Raw genomic sequence first — 22,019 nt, forward strand, 5'->3', positions numbered from 1 at the left:
CCGAGCTGCTCCGGTCGGTCCCTCCGTGCACGCTGCAGCCCTTAGGGAGCTCGGAGCACTCTCCTGCGCTCGCAGGTGTCTGTTAGTGTCCCCGGGAGCCCGAGGGCATCCCCGCTCTCCTGGGTCCTGCTCCAACTCCCTGCGAGCCCCTTTCCGCCCGCCCGGGAAGGTTGGTGCAGCTCCTGCTCCTCCGGGACGGGGCTCTCCCGTCCTGGGGACACTCGTCCCGGCCTCAGCCCGGCTCCTCGCGGGGCCCCTCCCCCTCGGAGGCCTTTTGTTCCTTTATTTCTTTTTCCCCGTCTTCCTACCTTGATAGAAGCGCGAACTCTTCTCACTGTAGCGTTCCAGCTGGTCTCTCTTTACATCTCAGGCTGAATTCGTAGATTTTCAGGATGGTTTGAAGGTTATCTAGGTAACTTGGTGGGGACAGGTGATTTGGGGACCCTGCTCTTCCGCCATCTTGCCCCTCTCCACTCTCAAGTTTTGTAATCTAACACATTTTAAAACTGTTCCTTTTTACTTTGTTTGCCATCTGCCAATTTGAAAATCACATGGTTTATGTCTTCATCAAAATCTGGTTGGAAATCTGTAACAGGATATATCAAGAAAGAGTCCTAGGATACTGACCTAACACTAGTATCAGATGGAACCAGGGGTGAACCTAATACTGGAAATGATTGCGCCTAACCATTTTCTCAAATAGCTTCTGCTTTTTCATCTTGTCCTCAATGGTGTTGATTATGTATTTTCAAGGTGTATCTTTCTGTCTGGATGACATTTCTTTTCTGTCTACACTTCCATCCTAGGGGATCCAGTCCGAGGGCTTAAAATACATCAATGTGTTAATATTCCTAAATTTATTACTCCAGCTTGGACATCTCCCCTGAATTCAGATTTATTCATCAAACTGCTTACATGACATTTAATCTGTAGGTCTAACTCTCATCTCAAATGAACATATCCAAAAACAGAGTCTGTTTTTACCCCTCTCACCCTACACTTACTCTAAAACTTCTTATTATGCAAATGTTATCTTTGTTCTTCGTGTTCCTCAGGCTTAAATCCAGGGAGTCAGCTTTGATTCCTTTCTCTCTGTCTCTCTCTCTCTCTCCCCCTCTCTCTCTCTCTTCCTTCACACAATCAACAACAAAAACTTTAGCCTCTTCCTTTAAATATATCCAATATTTGGCCACTTCTTAACAACTTTGCTCCTATTGATCATGAGTCTGGTCATGATCATCTCTTCTATGGATGGTTGCAGTAACCACTATTTGGTCTCCCTGCTGTTCACATTTGTTTCCACGGTCTATTCTCCACACTATTGGAGGTATGATCCCTTCAAACTGATCTTAAACAGGCCAACTTCTGCTCAAGATCTTCACTGGTGTTTTGCATCTCACAGTACAATCCAGGGTCTGTCCTACAGCTTCCAAGATCCTCCATTAGTTTGCCCCCTGCCTAGCTTCTTTCTTTCTTTTTTTTCCTTCCTCCCTTTCTTTTCTTTCCTTTCTTCTTTCTTTCTTTCTTTCTTTCTTTCTTTCTTTCTTTCTTTCTTCTTTCTTTCTTTCTTTCTTCTTTCTTTTCCTTTCCTTTCCTTTCCTTTCCTTTCCTTTCCTTTCCTTTCCTTTCCTTTCCTTTCCTTTCCTTTCCTTTCCTTCTTTCCTTCCCTTCCCTTCCCTTCCCTTCCCTTCCCTTTCCTTTCCTTTTCTTTCTTTTCTTCCCTTCATAGGCTCCATGCTCAGCCTTGAACTCACAACCTTGAGACTGACATATGAGCTGATATCAAGAGTCTGACACTTACCCAACTGAGCCACCCAGGTGTCCCAGTCTCCCTTTCTTTCTTTTTTTTTTAAAATTTATTTTAGAGAGAGAGGGAGAGAGTATGGGAGTGAGCATTTGTGAGCAAGAGTAGGGACAGAAGGGGAGGGAAAGGGACAAGATAACTCTTGCTGAGCACTGAGCCTGATGCAGGGCTTGATCTCAAGACTTTGCAATCAGGATCTGAGCTGAAATCAAGAGTCAGAAGCTCAAATGACTGAGCCAGTCTGGTGCCCCAGCCTCCCTTTCTTTTACTGTCCTCTGACTATTCTTGCTTTCCATCACTCTACCTTTGCTTCAACTATTCTACCCTCTTTAGAATATTCCTGGCTCAGTGCTTCATCTTGTCTATCCTACTGTAATATCGCCCTTTTGCCCAGCCCTCCCTTCCCTTCCCCAATATCTTCATGGCTCACTTCCTTGCATCTTATAGTCCTTTGCTTAAACACTCAGTTGCACTTCATTAGAGCAGCCTTTTTTGACCAGTACTATTCACATCCTCCTTAGCCTAATGTTTAATTTTGTTCATAGCAGTATCACCTCCAAACATATATTTATTTTTTATCCACCTCTTTGGGATTTAAGCTCTGTGTGTGCAAGTATTTGTTTTTTTTTAAATTTTTATTTATTTATGATAGTCACACAGAGAGAGAGAGAGGCAGAGACACAGGCAGAGGGAGAAGCAGGCTCCATGTACCGGGAGCCCGACGTGGGATTCGATCCCGGGTCTCCAGGATCGCGCCCTGGGCCAAAGGCAGGCGCCAAACCGCTGCGCCACCCAGGGATCCCAAGTATTTGTTTTTAATTGTTGTATTCCCAGTGGCTAAAATGATGCCTGAAACATAATAGGAACTTAATAAATATCTATTGAATGAATAGAATGAACAGATAATTAAACAGATGAATCAGTGAATGCTACACAAAATTAAATGTTAATGAAAAAACTTACATGCAGTATAATGCATTAAGAAGAGATGAAGGTGGTAAAATTAAAAAATATTCAAAAAGTAAAAAATTTCTTTGTTATGCATTTTTTTCTAACAAAAAAAAAAGCCTCTAAATTTGAATCTGGCCATCTAAAACTTCTAAATCCAAAACATTAGTAATAGAAGACATGCTTAGGCACAATTCTCTGATTGTCAGGCCAATCCAGAGCTAATTTGGGTTTGTCATGCATTGCCAAGGTACATTCACAAATGGGAAATGGTGTGCATAGTAGGAAAGACATAAAACTGTAGAGCGTAATTACATTTAAAATAATTCAAGAAGAGCCTGAAGAACTATTTTCTGACACCAATTAGAGAGAATGGCTTCTAAAGAATAAGTCATCTGCTGAAGAGAGACCCACAGTTTATTTGACTCTAACTCCACATAAATTCTATGTTGTAGATTTTGTTAAAACATAAGGCAATAAAAATAATAAATGCCATATACAGCAAGAGCTTAGGCTTTACAGATAAACTGATATGGTGTTTTTCTTTTTATTGTAAAAACACTCACCTTGAACAACTCGACTTTACTGATGATGCTGAGGTTCACATCCACAGTGAGGGCTAACTGCATGGTGACAGGCAGGGTGCAGAGCAGATCAGACTCATCTTTGCAAAGACAAACATGAACCCACAAGCAGAATAATTAACTTAAAAAATCACCAAAGTGTAAGAAAAATTTTAAAAATTAAGGAAACAAAATGCCAACTCTTTTTATAAATAGCTGCATCGAATTCTGTATTTTTATTACTTCTGTTGGACATACATATGTATCACAATCACACTATCACTTTTATGGAGAAAAGGATTTTAACTATTGATGAGGTAGTAGTTCCGAATAGTTTCAGAACACTGTTTACTGAAACTTCAGATCTAAAGTTTAGTAATCAACTGGACAATGGCTAGTGAATGACCTTGATGGAATAAGGATCTAATTTTTGTCTTTGGATTCTGTGGATTTCAGCCCTAACATCCTGGGGTTGAAAAATTATAATGAGTACCATGCGGCATTTGAAACCTTACCGAACTCTGTCACTATCTTATTTGACCTTCGTCAAATAAGGGTAAGTGATCTCATTCCTTAATTTCAGAAAGAAGAAACAAAAAAAGAACTGAAGCTCAGAGAGGTTGTAAGTGACTTGTTGAATTGCACATAGTTGGTAGATGGCTTAGTTGGGAATGGAATCTAAAAAGAAAAGTGTGAGTAAATTCAAATTATTGTCATTCCTTACTTATTAACTCAATGAAGAATGTGAATACATTAAAGATTTTTCTGTATGTGAATTAAATGATGGGCCTTCAGGCTGATAAAATATTCCATAAACAAACCCGTCCATTCTTAGTCTCTAGTATGGTACAATTTTCTGAGAATTGATTATTTTTGATGTTTTCTTACATCCATTTAGAAAAAAAATAATTGACACATTATATCCTTATTTTGATTCCAATATTGATTCTAAATATGAAAATCCTTTCTATAAAAACATAGTTCCTTGTTCTCTCTTAAGCTAAGGAGTTGGAGCAGTATCTACAGAAAGAATGAGGGAAACTGTTACTGCTCCTTTTGCTGTTCTTCCTCACTTAACAGGAACAGCTGCTGTGGATGCTTTTCCAGGATTTGCGTAACTGGTAAGTTATGTCTGGATATTTAAGAAAAAAAAATCTCATGGTATTAAATAAATTAATGTTCTAAGGATCATTTAGTTGTTTTCTAATTTTTTGTTCAATTCCAATTAGTCTCTGCTTCTAACTTACAGAAGATTTTCATTATATGGACCTGCTATAGGGATTCAATTGATAATTTCCCTTGCTTACCTAGCATTCTTTGAGAGTCCCATGTATATTCATACCAAGTCCGAACCCGATTCTGCACATTCTTAGGAATGGAATAAGTGTTCATGTAGGAAATGGTATGATCCATGTTGATTCGGAAGTTGTTCTGATTGGCTGTGGCTGCCCCAATTACATCTTGCATCTAAAACCACAAATATAGTCACTCCACACCCGGCAGGAGGAATTGGAAGAGTTACTGAAAGCCCAGTTTAATTAAGAGTTTTTACTAGATACATTCCATTCTAATGCACTACTTGATTTTTAACACACTGATATTGAGTCTTAATTTCAACCATTTACATAAAACAATTGGTAAATCATATCCCCCTTCTGACCCCATAAGGACAATAGGACCTGTCTTATTTACCATGTGGTTTTTGTGAGGGTTCAGTCACATAATGCATGTGACTGCACACAATCATCTTTGCAAACTTGTTTATTACTGTGAAGATGGTTAGTTGGTATTTTAAAAATTATACAGCTTGTGCTTATTCAAGGGATGTACAAAGAAAGTTGAGCAATTACCTGGCAGAAAGGCTCGTCCATTTTTGTGAGTCTCACTTTGAAAGCATCTGTCATAGATTATCCAGTATGGTTGGCTATATAGACTCAATTCATCATGAAATTGCAACCTCTGTACTTCCCTTAGTGTTGTTTAGACAGATAAAATCAAATCTCATCATGCTTAAGGCACAGTATTCAGTAGAAGTTGAAATGTGCTGAAATTACTGAAGCATCATCTACTGCTGTGACAATACTTAAGGAACTGTCAGGTTTTAGTTCTTGGATGTTTATAACTCAGCCATAAAAACCCACTCTAGGTTAAAAGCTGATCTTTAAGGTCTCAGCACAAAAAAGATATATAGCTTGACTCTTCCTCTCACATAGAGGGAAGCAAGTGGTTGTAAATTTGCTTTGACCGTGGGTTTATAATACAGAGGAAAACCAGAGTTTCACTTTTACATTCTTGAGACTTTGCTCATTCATTCTAGTAGCTGAGTCTTTTTTGCTTATGGAAAAACTACTCATTCTTTGAGGTCTACCTCAAATGGCTCTTTTATTGTGGTGCCTTCCTCGGTTTGTATTTTTAGAGTCAATAGGTTTTTCTTCTCATCCAAAGTATCTGTTGAGGAGCTATGCAGATAGTCAAACTGGATACATTTATTTCAGTCCCTGACTTACTCCTTGGGAGCTATTCCAAATATCCTTTGACAACCTCAGTTACTAGATCTTTTTACAAGCCATTCTTGACTGATAGAAAACATTGCCAAGTCACCTAAGGCCATGATACTTGGAATGTTAGGGGTTGGTTGGGAGATTTAATAGAGTTTTCAATTGGGAGCCAAGGATAATTAAGAGCATTATTGATCAACATTGAGGGCTCAGAATTTAGTGACAGTAATCTGAGTGGTTTAAGTGCTATCCTTCAGCAACACTAGGTTTTAGTAGCATAGATGAAGAGGACATGTGTTCCATGATGTGTTCCAAATCAGGGGAAGAAAATGTCAGTCTCTAATAGGTGTATCATAGAATAGAATATTGAAGTTAAAATGTGAGGATCAGATCCAGGGTGCAGTTCTTGGCATGATTCATGTGGGAATTTTGAATAGTGGAGATTGTGTCCCAGTCCCTCTCTTGTTTTCAACTGTTTTCCTCAGCATCTTGTATTCACTACGAAAGTGTATATTCTGTCTCAATCTTTTTTTTTTTTTTTTGTGGTGGGGAGAGGCTATAGTACTATATTTTCAGTGGCTTGATATTTGAGGTTCCAAAAGAAACCTCAAATTCAATGCAAAGGAAGATGTGGTGTGGTGTATAAAGCAACACTTCTCAAACTTTCATGTGCATATAAATTACCTGAGGATCTTGTTAAATTGCAGATTCTACTCCACAGTTCTGGGGTGAGGACTGAAATCTGAATTTCCCAAGTGACACTTTTGCTATTAGTCTAAAGACTACATTCTGAGTAGCAAGAAAATTGAACTGGAGCTAGATACCATTTTTAAATCCTGTAGACATTACCTTGGATATAGTAAATGCTAAATACATGTTAGATTTTACTATTACTATCAATATTATATGGCTGTATCATACAACTGTGTGAATTACATGTAGGAATTGAGGATGCCTCTTAATGTCTTTAAACTGGAGCTGCCTCATCTATAAAAGTGAGACAACATTGAAGGGGATGTGGGTACCTCACACAGATTTTTATTTTATTTTATTTTTAATTTTTATTTATTTATGATAGTCAGAGAGAGAGAGAGAGAGAGAGAGAGAGAGGCAGAGACATAGGCAGAGGGAGAAGCAGGCTCCATGCACTGGGAGCCCGACGTGGGATTCGATCCCGGGTCTCCAGGATTGCGCCCTGGGCCAAAGGCAGGCACCAAACTGCTGCGCCACCCAGGGATCCCTCACACAGATTTTTATAAGAAACTATGAGACAATACGATTTTTGCTATTTATGTTCAAATTAATTACATTTCTCTCTAAACCACCTTTTCATTTTCAATCATTGTTTGATGCAATGAATAAGCCATTAAGATTATGATATTTTATACTTACAGTTTTTAACTGCTTGTGTGTTTTTCGCAAACCTAAATATTTTCTAGAGTTTCCTTTACAGTCTCTCTCTCCACTCTGTTATTATGCTCCCGCTGGAGTTGCCATATCCCTATATATCTGTATTAACCATATATTTTTAAAAATTTCTGTATTTTGATGCTTTGATATCTGGTACTATCCCTCCCAGAGTTAGCTAATTCCTAGAGATAGCAAACAACTCCACTGGGAATGCAGCTTTCATAGGCAAAGTAACCAATCCAGAGATCATACTCCTAACAGCCTTCTTTATTGGACTCTTATATTCCAGGCTACTATCCACCTGATCCACCTAGCCACTCCAGAGCCAAATACCAGCCAACTAGAGACAGTCCCTACACCCTCAGAACCTACTAAAATTACCCAAACTAGCCAATTCTAAATCTTCTAACCCCACTTCACTTGTCCTTCACCTGGTGCTTCCCCATGTGGCTTCCTTGGCATGTTGTGACCCTTCCTTTTGGATCTGTTTGTGTAACTATCTTTTCAATGCCAAATGTCTCCTGATTTGTTGGTCTCATCATACCTAAATAATACCTTATTTTATTTTTTAAAGATGTATTTATTTGACAGTGAGAGAGTGTGCACTCAAGAGAGCCATAGGAATAGGCAGAGGGAGAGAATCTCCAGCAGACTCTGCAGTGAGCACAGAGCACCCAATATGGGGCTTGATCTCATAATGCTGAGATCAGGACCTAGGCTGAAATTAAGAGTTGGACACTTAACCGATTGAGCTAATCAGGCTCCCCATAATAAAACCTACTTTTAAAGACAGTATCACCTCCTCCAATTCATATTATATTTTGATTAATCTTCCTGAATCTCTGTTCAAAGATTGAGACTTTTGGCTGACTTTTCATTGACTTTCAGATAAAGTTCAGCATCTTTAACATTCAGATCCCTTAAAATATTTTGTCCTTACATACATCTCTAACTTATTTACAAGCATCCTTCGCTTAAGTCATACTGGTACTTTATTTCCTCAAGCACACTGTGCTTTATCATTGCCATCCTTCACACACTGTTTCTGATTGATTGGACTATCTGTCTATAACTACTGAGTCCTATCTCTTTTTTTAAGAAGTTGAAATGCATTCTTCTCCTCGGAAGCTTCCCTATTCTGAACTAATATAGAGCTTTCAAACTTTCCTTTGGTACTTACCAAGGATAGCAGGTGCTGATATTCAAGGATGTAGGATTTGAGTTTTGACTATTTATGGTCAGCTTCAAATGTTATAAAAATTATTTTTATTGCTACATTTTGTAGCAATAATGAGATTGCTAATAATGTAGCAAGAATGAGATTTATTCATACCACAGTGAGTGTGGTGAGAACTAATGATTTATCAGTAGGAATAGTCATTTTGTGATTTTGTCTTTTTACCCAGGATAAGAATCTCATTATGACTTTTTTTGTTCTCAAAATATGATATGTGAAGTACCTTCCAAGGAAGTATACCTTCCAATAATGCTATGCTGTCCAGCTTTTTATTTCTTGTGAATCTGGGAATTCACAAAAATACTGGGCTCTATGCCTTGCAAATGTCAACTACCTTGTAATAGTTATTTGCAATTGTTTTATTACTAGACTGTGACTTCTTGAGGAAAAAGGACAAAGAGATGCCATAATAAACATTTATGAACCAATGTCTTATTAATTAAATTGATTTAGATGGCATTTGGTAGCCTCTGGTCTAAATGACCTCCGAGGTTGATTTTAATCTAGGGATTTTATGACAATATTTGAAGTTTAATTAAAGAAGGGAGATTTTAAAGGTTTTTCAGGAAATTCTAAGAAGTCAATTTAGAAACTTGACTTTTTCTGAGTCTAATCTGACACTCATTGTGGATAGGTCTTCTGATAGATTTAACAGTTTAAAAATTGAAAGCAATGTTGGCTCATTCACATCCTCCTCCACTTCATTAAAAAAGATGAAATGTCAGTAAAAAAAAGAAAGCATTAGATGTATTTTGATTTTTCCTCTGCAAATTTATAGACATTAGCCTTTCAAAAATAGCATTATGTATCTAGGGATTCACACCTCTATTTACCTGACCAATTAAGCTGGAGAACACAAAAACTCCAGAAAAAAAATTCAACAGTTGAAAAACAATTTCAAATGATGTTTGTGGTTCTGGAAGGCCCCCAATGGTAATTAAAGTTCGAACAGCCCAATAATAACATCTTAGATACCTGTGAAAAGAAAATATTGCTTTTTACTATTACATTAAAATATCACTATGCTTGGGAGTATAGATTACTACTAAATTATAACACATTTCCTCCTAATCATGATTTTCTTTCTATAAGAAACATTAGCAATACCATGTGTACTAACATAAACTTCTTGATAAATGTTGTGAAATGACTAAACAACTAGCTGCATGGAGGGTGTTTATTAGCTGTTCTAGCTTATCTCTTGCTGCAAAATAAATTGTCCCCAAATTTAGTGGTATAAAACTATTTTATATTTTATTTTATAAGCCCTATTTTATTAAGGCTCATAAATTTGTGGGTTGGGTAGTTATGTAAAGTCCAGCAGAGATGGCTTATCTATCCTGCATGATAGGTGGACCCTTAGCTGGGATGACTTGAATGTCTGGAGATAGCTGGGCAGACTTATTGAGGCCAAATGTCTGTGCCTTGATTCTAACTGTTGACTGGGTTCTTCTGTTCTGCACATTATGACTGTTTGGAATGCCCAAAGTGTCTCCTCTTAAATGTCTGAGCCTCAGCTGTAATGCTTGGAATGGCTGGGGCTGGCTGGGTATCCTCTTTTCCAGTAGCCTCTCAATATGACTAACTTAAGCTTCCTCATAGCATGGCAGTCTCAGGGTAGATAGGCTTCTTACATGGTGGCTATAGTAACTCAGATAGTAGCTATAAGATTTCTTAGAATTCAGAAGTTCCATAATGTCTTAATCTTTTGTTACAGAGGTGAGGGAAAGGATAGCAGTATTTTTTACAGAATCTTTACAGTGAGAGGGGCAGCAAAGAATTTGAGGGCATCTTTAAACTACTACACTAGTGATTTGTGAGATAAAGGATATTTATAAAGATTGGAGAGCCTTTATAGTTTAGATACAATTGTTTTTACTGATAGAAAATACAGTAGATATTTTCCTCCTCTCTCTTTTCTACTCACATCTCATTAAATTATTAAATATATAACCATAACAAAGACAAAGGCATACCGAGTTCAATCTTAAAATGGAAATTTCTCTTGGGTATAATAGGTAATTTATCCAGAAATTTAGTATTGAAGAAAATCAGGTATAATAACAATATACTTGATTAATATAATAATCAAGTTTAGAAATATACTTGATAACGATTCTGTACTTAACTTGAACAACTGTAAGTAGAGAGACTGAGATCATTATAGCCCAGATAGGAAGAGAATTAGAAATCAAGGCAGCAAAAAAATAATATGATAAAGATTAGGACAGAATATATAGGATTCATTTATCTACATTTGGCTAAAGGCTTCATGGTGTCCCTAGTGAGGTGGGAATGAAAGGTGGTATTATAACCTCATAGTATATTTACCATAGTTTTAGTGTATGATTAGATATACTACTTGACATATTTCATATAGCTCTGATAACATGGTCTGAATCAGGCATTCCCACTGAATCCTTAAAAAAATGTGCTGTATATACACCGTATCTCCATATATTGTTGCAGGAAGACAACAATAGTGGGTTCCAAGCAATTCTAGTTTCTAGTATAGACACAGAAAAACAGTACATTTTACAGAATTTTGGCTCTAATCTGCCTTCCATTTCTTGTCTAGGTGTGCCACATAAATATTTGCACTTCAAGCAATTGTATATTAGTCTTAGAATAAGGGTGGTCTTTTTTCGTGAAAAAGTTTACAGTTTTCAGATCTTCAAACAATAGGCAGTTGGAGGTTTACAAAGAATCAAACTGCAGTTAAAATCAATATTCAAAAACAAATCTAAAAAGAAATCACTCATTTTGAAATTCAATACCTTTTGAAGGATGTGAGGTGTTTTTTTTTTTTTTACCCTGGTTGATATAAGAACAGAAAAATAATTAATTCTTTGGGAAAGTTTGAAACCACTGTGCCAAGAGAATAAAAATATTACCACTCTGTAAAGCAGATTTCTTTGGACTTGCTAATATTATAGTGAACTGGATGTCAAAGAGAACCACCTTGAAGGAGTATAGAATTAATTTTATGGATTGCATTTTAACTTTTCAAATTCCAATTTATAATTTCATATTACCTGATTTAGTTTGGCCACAGGCCTAGGACCTGGGGGTCTCTTTAAATTAAGGAAATATATTGAACCCAATCCTACCCAAGAGTGGGACAGGGACTAGAGTCTTTCCCTACATAGCCAATTCCATTACAAATGTTGGGATTACTGTCCCCTTCAAAGTCACTGCAGTGTTATCAGGAATAAATATGAACTTCTTTCTTTCATTTAATTATTTATGGATGTTAAAAAATAACAATCAAATGTGAAACATAAGCATTGATTTTCCAAATCTGAAAGGTTAGCCTTGAACTATTTTTTTGTGTGTACAAAATGGTCCTCTATGTTAATTGGAAGTTTTCTGCCCTCATGCTTTGAGGTTTATTTTTGGATTTTTTTTCGATCATGTCTTATACACTCAGGCATGCACAACCAAAGGTAAGATTTGTAATTTAATTAGATGGCATCTTATTGATTTTCTAGGATTAGCTTAATTAGTCAAATGTGTCCACCTCTAATATTAACATGCTAAGCAAGATAGATCTTTTCAAGGAGAGTCTATCTGACTGATTTAATACATGACTATCTAACAGGCTGTATATATACAGTTCCAAGCTAGAGCAGTAAGACAGAATTTGACATAAAATCATAAAAGACAGTTAATGTGAAAATAGAAATTCTCCCGTAAAACAAACATTACACGAAACTTTCCCCCCAACATTTTGTTATAAAAAAACCTCAAACAGAAGAACTGAAAGAATTTTATAGTGAACACCCACCTTTTATAGTAAACAACTATATTCTACTATGAACATTTTACTCTACCTATTTTGTCAACACATTCCTCTAATTTTCCACTCAGCAATCCATCTTATTTTCTTTTTCATCTTATTTTTTGGATGCATTTCAAAGTGATTTGCAGACAGCAAGGCATTTCCTTCTAAATTCAGTGCTTCAGAATAAATATATTAACCAGAGTTCAATATTTATATAGAATTATTTTTAAATTTTGAAAATAAAATAAAAGCACAAATCTTAAGTATATAATTTGATGAATTTTGACAAATGTATATATCTGTGTAACCCAAATGCCTACCAAGATAAAGGACATTTCCATCTCTCTAGAAAGTTCCCTCATTCCTTTTCTCAGAGGCAACAACTATTCTAATGTTTTATACCAGAGATGAGTTTTGCCTGTTTTAGAATTTCACATAAATGAAATCATACCATATGCACACTTTTCTGTACGATGTCTTTCACTCAGAATAATGATTTTGAAATTTATTCATGTTGTTGTGTCTATCAACAGTTTTTGCTTTTTTATAGCAGAGTAGAATTCATTTCATGAATATAGCAGTTTGTTTATTCTCCTATGTATGAACACCTAGGCTGTCTCAAGTTTCTTGTTATGAATAAACATTCCTGAATGTACTTACATAAGTTTTTAATAGACATATATTTTTATTTCTCTTGGGTAAATATTTAGGCTTGACTTTTTGTTTGTAAGGTATATGGCTTCCCCCCTCCAAGTTTTTATTTAAATTCCAGTTAGTCATATACAGTGTTAACATTAGTTTCAGGTGTACAATCTCGTGATTCATCACTTACATGCAACATGTAAGTTGTATGTTTAATTGTAAAAGAAACTATCAGATCCTTTCCTAAAATGATTGTCATTTTGCATTCCTTCCAACTCCACTTGTTTCATAGTTGCTAACTATAATAATATTTGTTGAATGATATGAAAGAATAAGTGAATGGTTATGCATACCTTGACTTACTGAAATAAGAACATAAGAAGACTGCATCTGTGAGCACATCTGTGAAATCTTGCACTCCTCCCTGCTGTGCTTCCAGCTGCCTTTCATCTCCTTTCTGGTCCACTGAACTCATGCTGTTCTGGTGTGTTTTTTTATATCCAAAGTTTTTACATACTGTGCATGTCAGTGTAAAGACTTCTTTTTTCTTTTCTTCCTCCTTTCCTCTCTTCCTTCCCTCCTCCCTCTTTCTCTCTTTTTGTCTGCCAGTGTCTGAACTGACATATAGGAGATCCCGAATAAAAACCTTCCCCTACCTTGGTCTCATCATCTTCATGTGTGGACTAAAGGGGCTAAGTTATCCTAAATTTCCCTAGCACTAAGGTATAGTAATTTTGATTCCTTCCTCACCCTGTCTATAGCCATAATTTCTATGACAACTTTGCTTGCTTTTTTTTTTTTTAACTCTTTTGAAGATCTATATGTTAGGGATTGGGGTTAGGGATTTGTTAAGACATTTATGGATACTGGAACTTTAGGCCTGTAAATAAGTGAACTGTGGTATATATGTACAAAGAACAAAGGAATTTTGGGGATATTTCTGGGTACCAAATAACTTTAACTACTTATATTTTCTTTTAAGCTAAGCCTTCTCCTTCTTTGTCAAATTTTACAATTGAATGAAGGATGCCATCAGTTCAAAATAAATGAAAATGACTCCTAGTCTACTATTAAAATGATTAGATATTGTTATACTGGTGAGGATTAATGGAATAGTATTAAATTTGACTCTTACTTTAAATATTCACAATGCTCCACTTATGGCTCACAATTTGCTGCCTAGTTTTAATGAGGGCAAAGTATGTAAGTCCAGTGATCTCATAAGCAACCGTCACTTGATAGGTTATCAGATACCATCACAAGGGTTAAGTAAAACACTCTTTCAGTTTATGAAGCCAAAGGGTAATATGAAGTAATAGAAAAGACATAGTAATGTAAGGTGGTATTTAAAAACTTTGAGGAAAAGTAAGCATATTACTAACTTTCATATGCAAATTATCTTAAAAATATATAAAAATGCTCCTTAAATATATATAAAAGATATATAAAAAACACAAAAAAGCAATTTCTTTGTAAAAATAGCAACTGTGCCCCTAACAGCTGGTGGTAGGATTACTGGAGCTTAGGTTTTGAATGAGAACTCTTCTGTCTCAATGAACAGAGCAGAGCCATGGAGAAATTCTTGTCTTTATAATCAGAGAATGTGCACTGTATGGAACTAATGCTGTAAAATGTGTTGAAACTTGCCTCGTGGCATGAAAATGACCACTTATTGTAATTTTGCATGAGTGATTACAAAGAATTGGTGGTTTCTAATTCTTGGGTGCAAGGTGCTATTTTCTTCTATTATATCAAGCTTGTTATAAAAAGCTTCTGCAAACAATCAACAAAACTAAAAGACAACTTTTGGAATGGGAAAAGATATTTGAAAATGACATATGTGTTAAAAGGTTAGTATCCAAAATCTACAGAGTTGATTTGATACTACAAAGTATCAAACTTGACACTCAAAAAGCAAATAACCCATTTAAGAAATGGGCAGAAGACCTGAATAGATGTTTTTTCCAAAGAAGATATCCATATGGCCAACAGACAAGATGCTCAACATCATTCATCATCAGGGAAATACAGATCACAACTATAGTGAGATAGCAGCTCACACCTGTCAGAATGGATAAAATTAACATCACAGGAAACCATGGATGTTGGCCTGGTTGCAGAGAAAGGGGAAACCTCTTACACTGTTGGTGGGAATGCAAACTGGTGCAGCCACTCTGAAAAACAGCATGGAGGTTCCTCAAAAGTTAAATATAGAACTACCTTCCAATTTAGCAATCACATTACTAGGTTTTTAACTAAACTTTACAAAAATACTGATTCAAAGGGGCACATGCACCTCAATGTTTATAGCAGTATTTTTTTTAAATTTTTTTTATTTATTTATAATAGGCACACAGTGAGAGAGAGAGAGGCAGAGACACAGGCAGAGGGAGAAACAGGCTCCATGCACCGGGAGCCCGACGTGGGATTCGATCCCGGGTCTCCAGGATTGCGCCCTGGGCCAAAGGCAGGCGCCAAACCGCTGCGCCACCCAGGGATCCCCTGTTTATAGCAGTATTATCAACAATAGCTAAACCCAAATGTCCATCAACTGATGGATGGATAAAGAAGAAGTGTTTTATATATATATATATATACATATAAATACATATATAAATATTTAATAATATGTATATTACATATAATATGAATATTATTCAGCCATGAAAAAGAATGAAATCTTGCCATTTGCAATGATGTGGATGGATGAGAATGTATTATGCTAAGAAAAATAAGCCAGTCAGAAAAGACAAATACCATATGATTTCACTCATATGTGGTACTTAAGAAACAAATAGATGAACATAGGGGAAAAAAGAGAGGGAGGCAAACCATAAAACAGACTCTTAAGTGCAGAGAACAAATTGGGGGGGAGGTGGGCAGGGGGATGGGTTAAGTGGATGAGAGTATTAAGGAGGATGCTTGTGATGAGCACTGGGTGTTACATGTAAGTGATGAATCAATAAATTCTACTCCTGAAATTAATACTACCCTATATGCTAACTAACCAGAATTTAAATAAAAACTAGAGACATAAAATAAAAAAAACTAGAGACATAAAAAAATCAAGCTTGTTAATTAGGTTCTCAAATCTTTTATATTGTTACTAAGTATTTTGGCTGCTTGGTCAATCAATAGTTGTATGTTGATATCTCACATTGTGATGGTGTATTTATCAATTTCTCTTCCTTTATTAATTTTTGCTTTATGACTTTCTCTGATTTATCATAAGTGTTTTATTAATGCATACACATTTAGAATTGGGATATATTGGAGGGGAGCACAATATGGTGGAGGAGTAGGTGCCTCAACTCACCCGGCCCCACCAACTAACCTAGATTACTGTCAGATCATCCTGAAAACCTATGAATTCAACCTGAGATTTAAAGAGAGAACAGCTGGAACACTACAGAGAGAAGGGTTCTTGCTTCTAACAAGAATCATCTATGGTGAAATTTACTTAGGTTGTGGTTGATATTCTTTATGCAGCCCACTCATACAGCCACTCTACAATGAGCAAAATGACTAGAAAGAAGAACTCACCACAAAAGAAAGAATCAGAAACAGTACTCTCTGCCACAGAGTTACAGAATTTGGATTACAATTTGATGTCAGAAAGCCAATTCAGAAGCACGATTATAAAGCTACTGGTGGCTCTGGAAAAAAGCATAAAGGAATCAAGAGACTTCATGACTGTGAATTTAGATCTAATCAGGCCGAAAAAAAAATCAACTAAATGAGATGCAATCCAAACTGAAGAGAGAGACTAATGATGAGAGTTAATGAGGTAGAAGAAAGAGTGAGAGACACAGAAGACAAGTTGATGGCAAGGAAGGAAGCTGAAGAAAAAAGAGAAAAACAATTAAAAGACCATGAGAAAAGGTTAAGAGAAATAAATGACAGCCTCAGAAGGAAAAATCTACATATAATTAGGGTTCCAGAGGGTGCTGAGAGGGAGAGGACCAGAAAGCATATTTCAACAAATCATAGCTGAGAACTTCCCTAATTTGAGGAGGTAAACAGGGATTCAGATCCAGGAGATAGTGAGGTCCCCCCCTAAAATCAATAAAAACCATTCAACATCTTGACATTTAATAGTGAAACCTGCAAATATCAAAATAAAGAGAAAACCCTTAAAGCAGCAAGAGACAAGAGATCCCTAACTTATATGGGGAGAAGTATTAGATTAACAGGAGACTTCTCTACAGAGACCTGGCAGGCCAGAAAGGGCTGGCAGGATATATTCAGGGTTCTAAATGAGAAGAACATGCAGCTAAGAATATTTTATCCAGCAAGGCTCTGATTCAGAATAGAAGGAGAGATAAAGAGCTTCCAAGACAAGCAGAAACTGAAAGAATATGTGACCAACAAACCAGCTCTGCAAGAAATATTAAGGGAGACTCTGTAAAAGAAAGAAGAAACCTAAAGAAATAATCCACAATAACAGGGACTGAATAGGTATTACGAGACACTAAATTCATATCTTTCAATAGTAACTCAGAATGTGAATGGACTAAATGTAAATGATCCCATCAAAAGACGCAGGGTTTCAGACTGGACAAAAAAGCAAGACCCATCTATTTGCTGTCTACAAGAGACTCATTTTAGACCTAAGGACACTTCCAGCCTGAAAATTAAAGGCTGGAGAACGATTTACCATTCAAATGGTCCTCAAAAGAAAGCAGGGGTGGCCATCCTTTTATCAGATAAATTAAAGTTTATCACAAAGACTGTAGTAAGAGATGAAGAGGGACACTATATCATACTTAAGGATCTATCCAACAAGAGGACCTAACAATCATGAATATTTATGCCCCTTATGTGGGAGCTGCCAAGTATATCAATCAGTTAATAACCAAAGTTAAGAATACTTAGATAATAATACACTTACACTTGGTGACTTGAATGTAGTGCTTTCTACAATCGACAGATCTTCTAAGCACAACATCTCCAAAGAAACAAGAGCTTTAAAAGATACACTGGGCCAGATGGATTTCGCAGATATTACAAACTTTATATCCAAACGCAACTGAATACACATTCTTCTCAAGTGCACATGGAACTTTCTCCAGAATAGACCACATACTGGGTCACAAATCAGGTCTTAACCATTCAAAATATTTGGGATAAAGCAAAAGCAGTTCTAAGAGGGAAATACATCGCAATACAAGCATCCCTCAAAAAACTGGAAAAAACTCAACTACACAAGCTAACCTCACACCTAAAGGAACTGGAGTAAGAGTAGCAAATACAAACTATACTGAGCAGAAGAAGAGAATTAAAGATTTGAGCAGAACTCAATGAAATAGAGACCAGAAGAACTGAAGAACACATCAACAAAACCAGGAGTTGGTTCTTTGAAAGAATTAATAAGATAGATAAACCATTAGCCAGCCTTATTAAAAGCAAAAAAAATTCTAACTAATAGAATCATGAATGAAAAAGGACAGATCACAACCATACCAAAGAAATACAAACGATTTTAAAAACATATTATGAACAGCTATACACCAATAAATTAGGCAATCTAGATGAAATGGACACACTTCTGGAAAGCCACAAACTACCAAAACATCAACAAGAAGAAATAGAAAACCTGAACAGGCCAATAACCAGGCAGGAGATTGAAGCAGTCATCAATAACCTCCCAGGACACAAAAGTCCAGGGCCAGATGGCTTCCCAGGGGAATTCTATTAAACATTTAAAGAAAGAACAATACCTATTCTACTAAAGCTGTTCCAGACAATAGAAAGGGACAGAATACTTCCAAACTCATCTTATGAGGCCAGCAGTAACTTAATTCTAAAACCAAAGACCCCATCAAAAAGGAGAATTATAGACCAATATCCCTGATAAACACAGATGCAAAAATTCTCAACAAGATACTAGCCAATAGGATCCAACAGTACATTAAGAAGATTATTCACCATGACCCAGTGAGATTTATCCCCAGGATGCAAGGCTGGTTTAACACTTGTAAAACAATCAATGTGATTGATCATATCAGCAAAAGAAAAAAACAAGAACCATATGATCCACTTAAGAGATGCAGAGAAAGCATTTAACAAAATACAGCATCTATTCCTGATCAAAACCTTCAGAGTGTAGGGATAGTGGGAACATTCCTCAGCATATTAAAAGCCATCTAAAAAGTCCATGGCAAATATCATTCTTAATGGGGAAACACTAAAGGCTTAGGGGAGCCTTTCCCCTAAGATCAGGAACACGACAGGGATGTCCACTCTCACCACTGCTATTCAACATAGTACTACTAGAAGTCCTAGCCTCAGCAATCAGGCAACATAAAGAAATAAAAGGCATTCAAATTGGCAAAGAAGAAGTCAAACTCTCCCTCTCTGCAGATGACATGATACTGTACCTAGAAAACCCAAAAGACTGCATCCCAAGATTGCTAGAACTCATATAGCAATTTGGCAGTGTGGCAGGATACAAAATCAATGCCCAGAAGTCAGTGGCATTTCTATACACTAACAATGAGACTGAAGAAAGAGAAATTAAGGAGTCCATCCCATTTACAATTGCACTCAAAACTATAAGATACCTAGGAATAAACTTAACCAAAGAGGTAAAGGATCTATACCCTAAAAACTATAGAACACTTCTGAAAGAAATTGAGGAAGACACAAAGAGACAGAAAAATATTCCATGCACCTGGATTGGAAGAATCATATTGTGAAAATGTCAATGCTACCCAGAGCAATTTACATATTCAATGCAATCCCTATCAAAATACCATGGACTTCCTTCAGAGAGTTGGAACAAATCATTTTAAGATTTGTGTGGAATCAGAAAAGACCCTGAATAGCCAGGAGAATATTGAAAAAGAAAACCAGAGCCAGGGGCATCACAATGCCGGATTTCAAGTTGTACTACAAAGCTGTGATCATCAAAACAGTGTGGCACTGGCACAAAAACAGACACATAGATTAATGGAACAGAATAGAGAACCCAGAAATGGGCCCTCAACTCTATGGTCAACTAATATTCGACAAAGCAGGAAAGACTATCCACTGGAAAAAGGACAGTCTCTTCAATAAATGGTGCTAGGAAAATTGGACATCCACATGCAGAAGAATGAAACTAGACCACTCTCTTTCACCATACACAAAGATAAACTCAAAATGGATGAAAGATCTAAATGGGAGTCAAGAATCCATCAAAATCCTAGAGGAGAACACAGGCAACACCCTTTTTGAACTTGGCTACAGCAACTTCTTGCAAGATACATCTATGAAGGCAAGGGAAACAAAAGGAAAATGAACTATTGGGACTTAAGATAAAAAGCTTCTGCACAGCAAAAGAAACAGTCAATAAAACTAAAATACAACCTACCGAATGGGAGAAGATATTTGCAAATGACCTATCAGATAAAGGGCTAGTATCCAAGATCTATAAAGAACTTCTTAAACTCAACAGCAAAGAATCAAAGAATCTAGTCATGAAATGGGAAAAAGACATGAACAGAAATTTCACCAAAGAAGACATAGACATAGACATGGCCAACAAGTACATGAGGAAATGCTCCGCATCACTTGCCATCAGGGAAATGCAAATCAAAACCACAATGAGATACCACCTCACACCAGTGAGAATGGTGAAAATTAACAAGACAGGAAACAGCAGATGTTGGAGAGGATGTGGAGAAAGGGAAACCCTCTTGCACTGTTGGTGGGAATGTGAACTGGTGCAACCACTCTGGAAAACTGTGTGGAGGTTCCTCAAAGAGGTAAAAATAGAGCTACCTAATGACCCAGCAATTGCACTGCTAGGGATTTACCCCAAAGATACAGATGTAGGGAAATGGCAGGACACCTGCACCCCAATGTTTATAGTAGCAGTGTCCACCATAGGCAAACTATGGAAGGAGCCACAATGTCCATCGACAGATGAATGGATACAGAAGATGTGGTCTGTATATACAATGGAATATTCCTCAGCCATTAGAAACAACAAATATCCACCATTTGCTTCAACGTGAATGGAACTGGAGGGTATTATGCTGAGTGAAGTAAGTCAATCGGAGAAGGACAAACATTATATGGTCTCATTCATTTGGGGAATATAAAAAATAGTGAAAGAGAATAACGGGAAAGAAGAGAAAATGAGTGGGAAATATCATGCGGGTGACAGAACATGACTGAAATGAACAAGTGGTAGTGGAAGGGGAGGTGGGTGGGGGGTTGGGGTGACTGGGTGACGAGCACTGATGAGCCCTGGGTGTTATGCTATATGTTGTCAAATTGAACTCCAATAAAAAAATATACAAAAAAAAAAGAATTGGGATATATTGATGGTGAATTGAAACTTTTACCATTATATGATCTTTTTATTTACAATAATTTTTGTTTTAAAGTCTATTTTTACTAATATAATTGACAATCTCTTTTAGTTGGTGAATTTAGTCCTTATTAATTAATTATGCTTATTGATATATTTTAGGTTGTTTCTGGTATCTTATTTTGTGATTTCAATTTGTCTTGTCTTTGTGCTTTCCTATTTTCTATATTTCTCCCCACAACTTCCTTTCTCAGTTTTCCCTTTTTCTTTTCTCTTCTCTTCTTTTTTCTTTCTTGAACTGGTTGAATTTTTTTTTTTGGCTTTATTGTTCTGTTTTTTTTTTTTTTCTCCTACTGCGTACTTACCTTCTTTCTTTCTTTTCCTTAGTGGCTATCTCATCACTGTGCTCCAGCTTTAGTATAAATTTTTTTTTTAAGACTTTCTAGACTCTTTTTACTTTCTAGAGAATCCAGTAATCATTGAAAACTACTTTATGGTAATTTATTTACAAATGTATAAGAATTTTATGGCAAATTTACAAGTAATTTATTTTGTTGTACTTCATAGTGGGGGCACTTTGGATATTTGATCTGCACTAGCCTGGGAATTAGAAGTCTAAAATATTAGCACATACTAGTTTAAGTTTCTTAAGGGTTGAAGCTGATTTCTTTTCTTCTTGTTATAACAAAGATCTGACCATTCCTTCCTTTTTTTCCTTCCTCCCTCTCTTCTTTCCTGTCTTCTTTAAGTACCTAATATAAATTTACATATATACTCAGCACCGTTCTAGGCCCTGTGAACAAGATATATTCTCTAGAAGTGCTGCAGAAAGGC

At 36.4% G+C, this 22,019-nt stretch overlaps 1 protein-coding gene across 1 annotated transcript in view; it reads right to left on the reverse strand.

Moving 5' to 3' along the window:
* Positions 1-22,019, reverse strand: part of CNGB3 (cyclic nucleotide gated channel subunit beta 3) — a 162,675-nt gene that overhangs the window by 53,900 nt on the left and 86,756 nt on the right. Inside the window, exons 11-13 of the mRNA XM_055303427.1 lie at positions 9,294-9,435; positions 4,623-4,782; positions 3,319-3,416 (exon numbers count right to left, since the gene is read on the reverse strand). Of these exons, the coding sequence (XP_055159402.1) occupies positions 3,319-3,416; positions 4,623-4,782; positions 9,294-9,435 (400 nt within the window). The remainder of the gene's footprint in view (positions 1-3,318; positions 3,417-4,622; positions 4,783-9,293; positions 9,436-22,019) is intronic.

Source organism: Nyctereutes procyonoides, unplaced genomic scaffold (assembly GCF_905146905.1).
Source record: "Nyctereutes procyonoides isolate TBG_1078 unplaced genomic scaffold, NYPRO_anot_genome, whole genome shotgun sequence".
Taxonomy (NCBI): domain Eukaryota; kingdom Metazoa; phylum Chordata; class Mammalia; order Carnivora; family Canidae; genus Nyctereutes; species Nyctereutes procyonoides.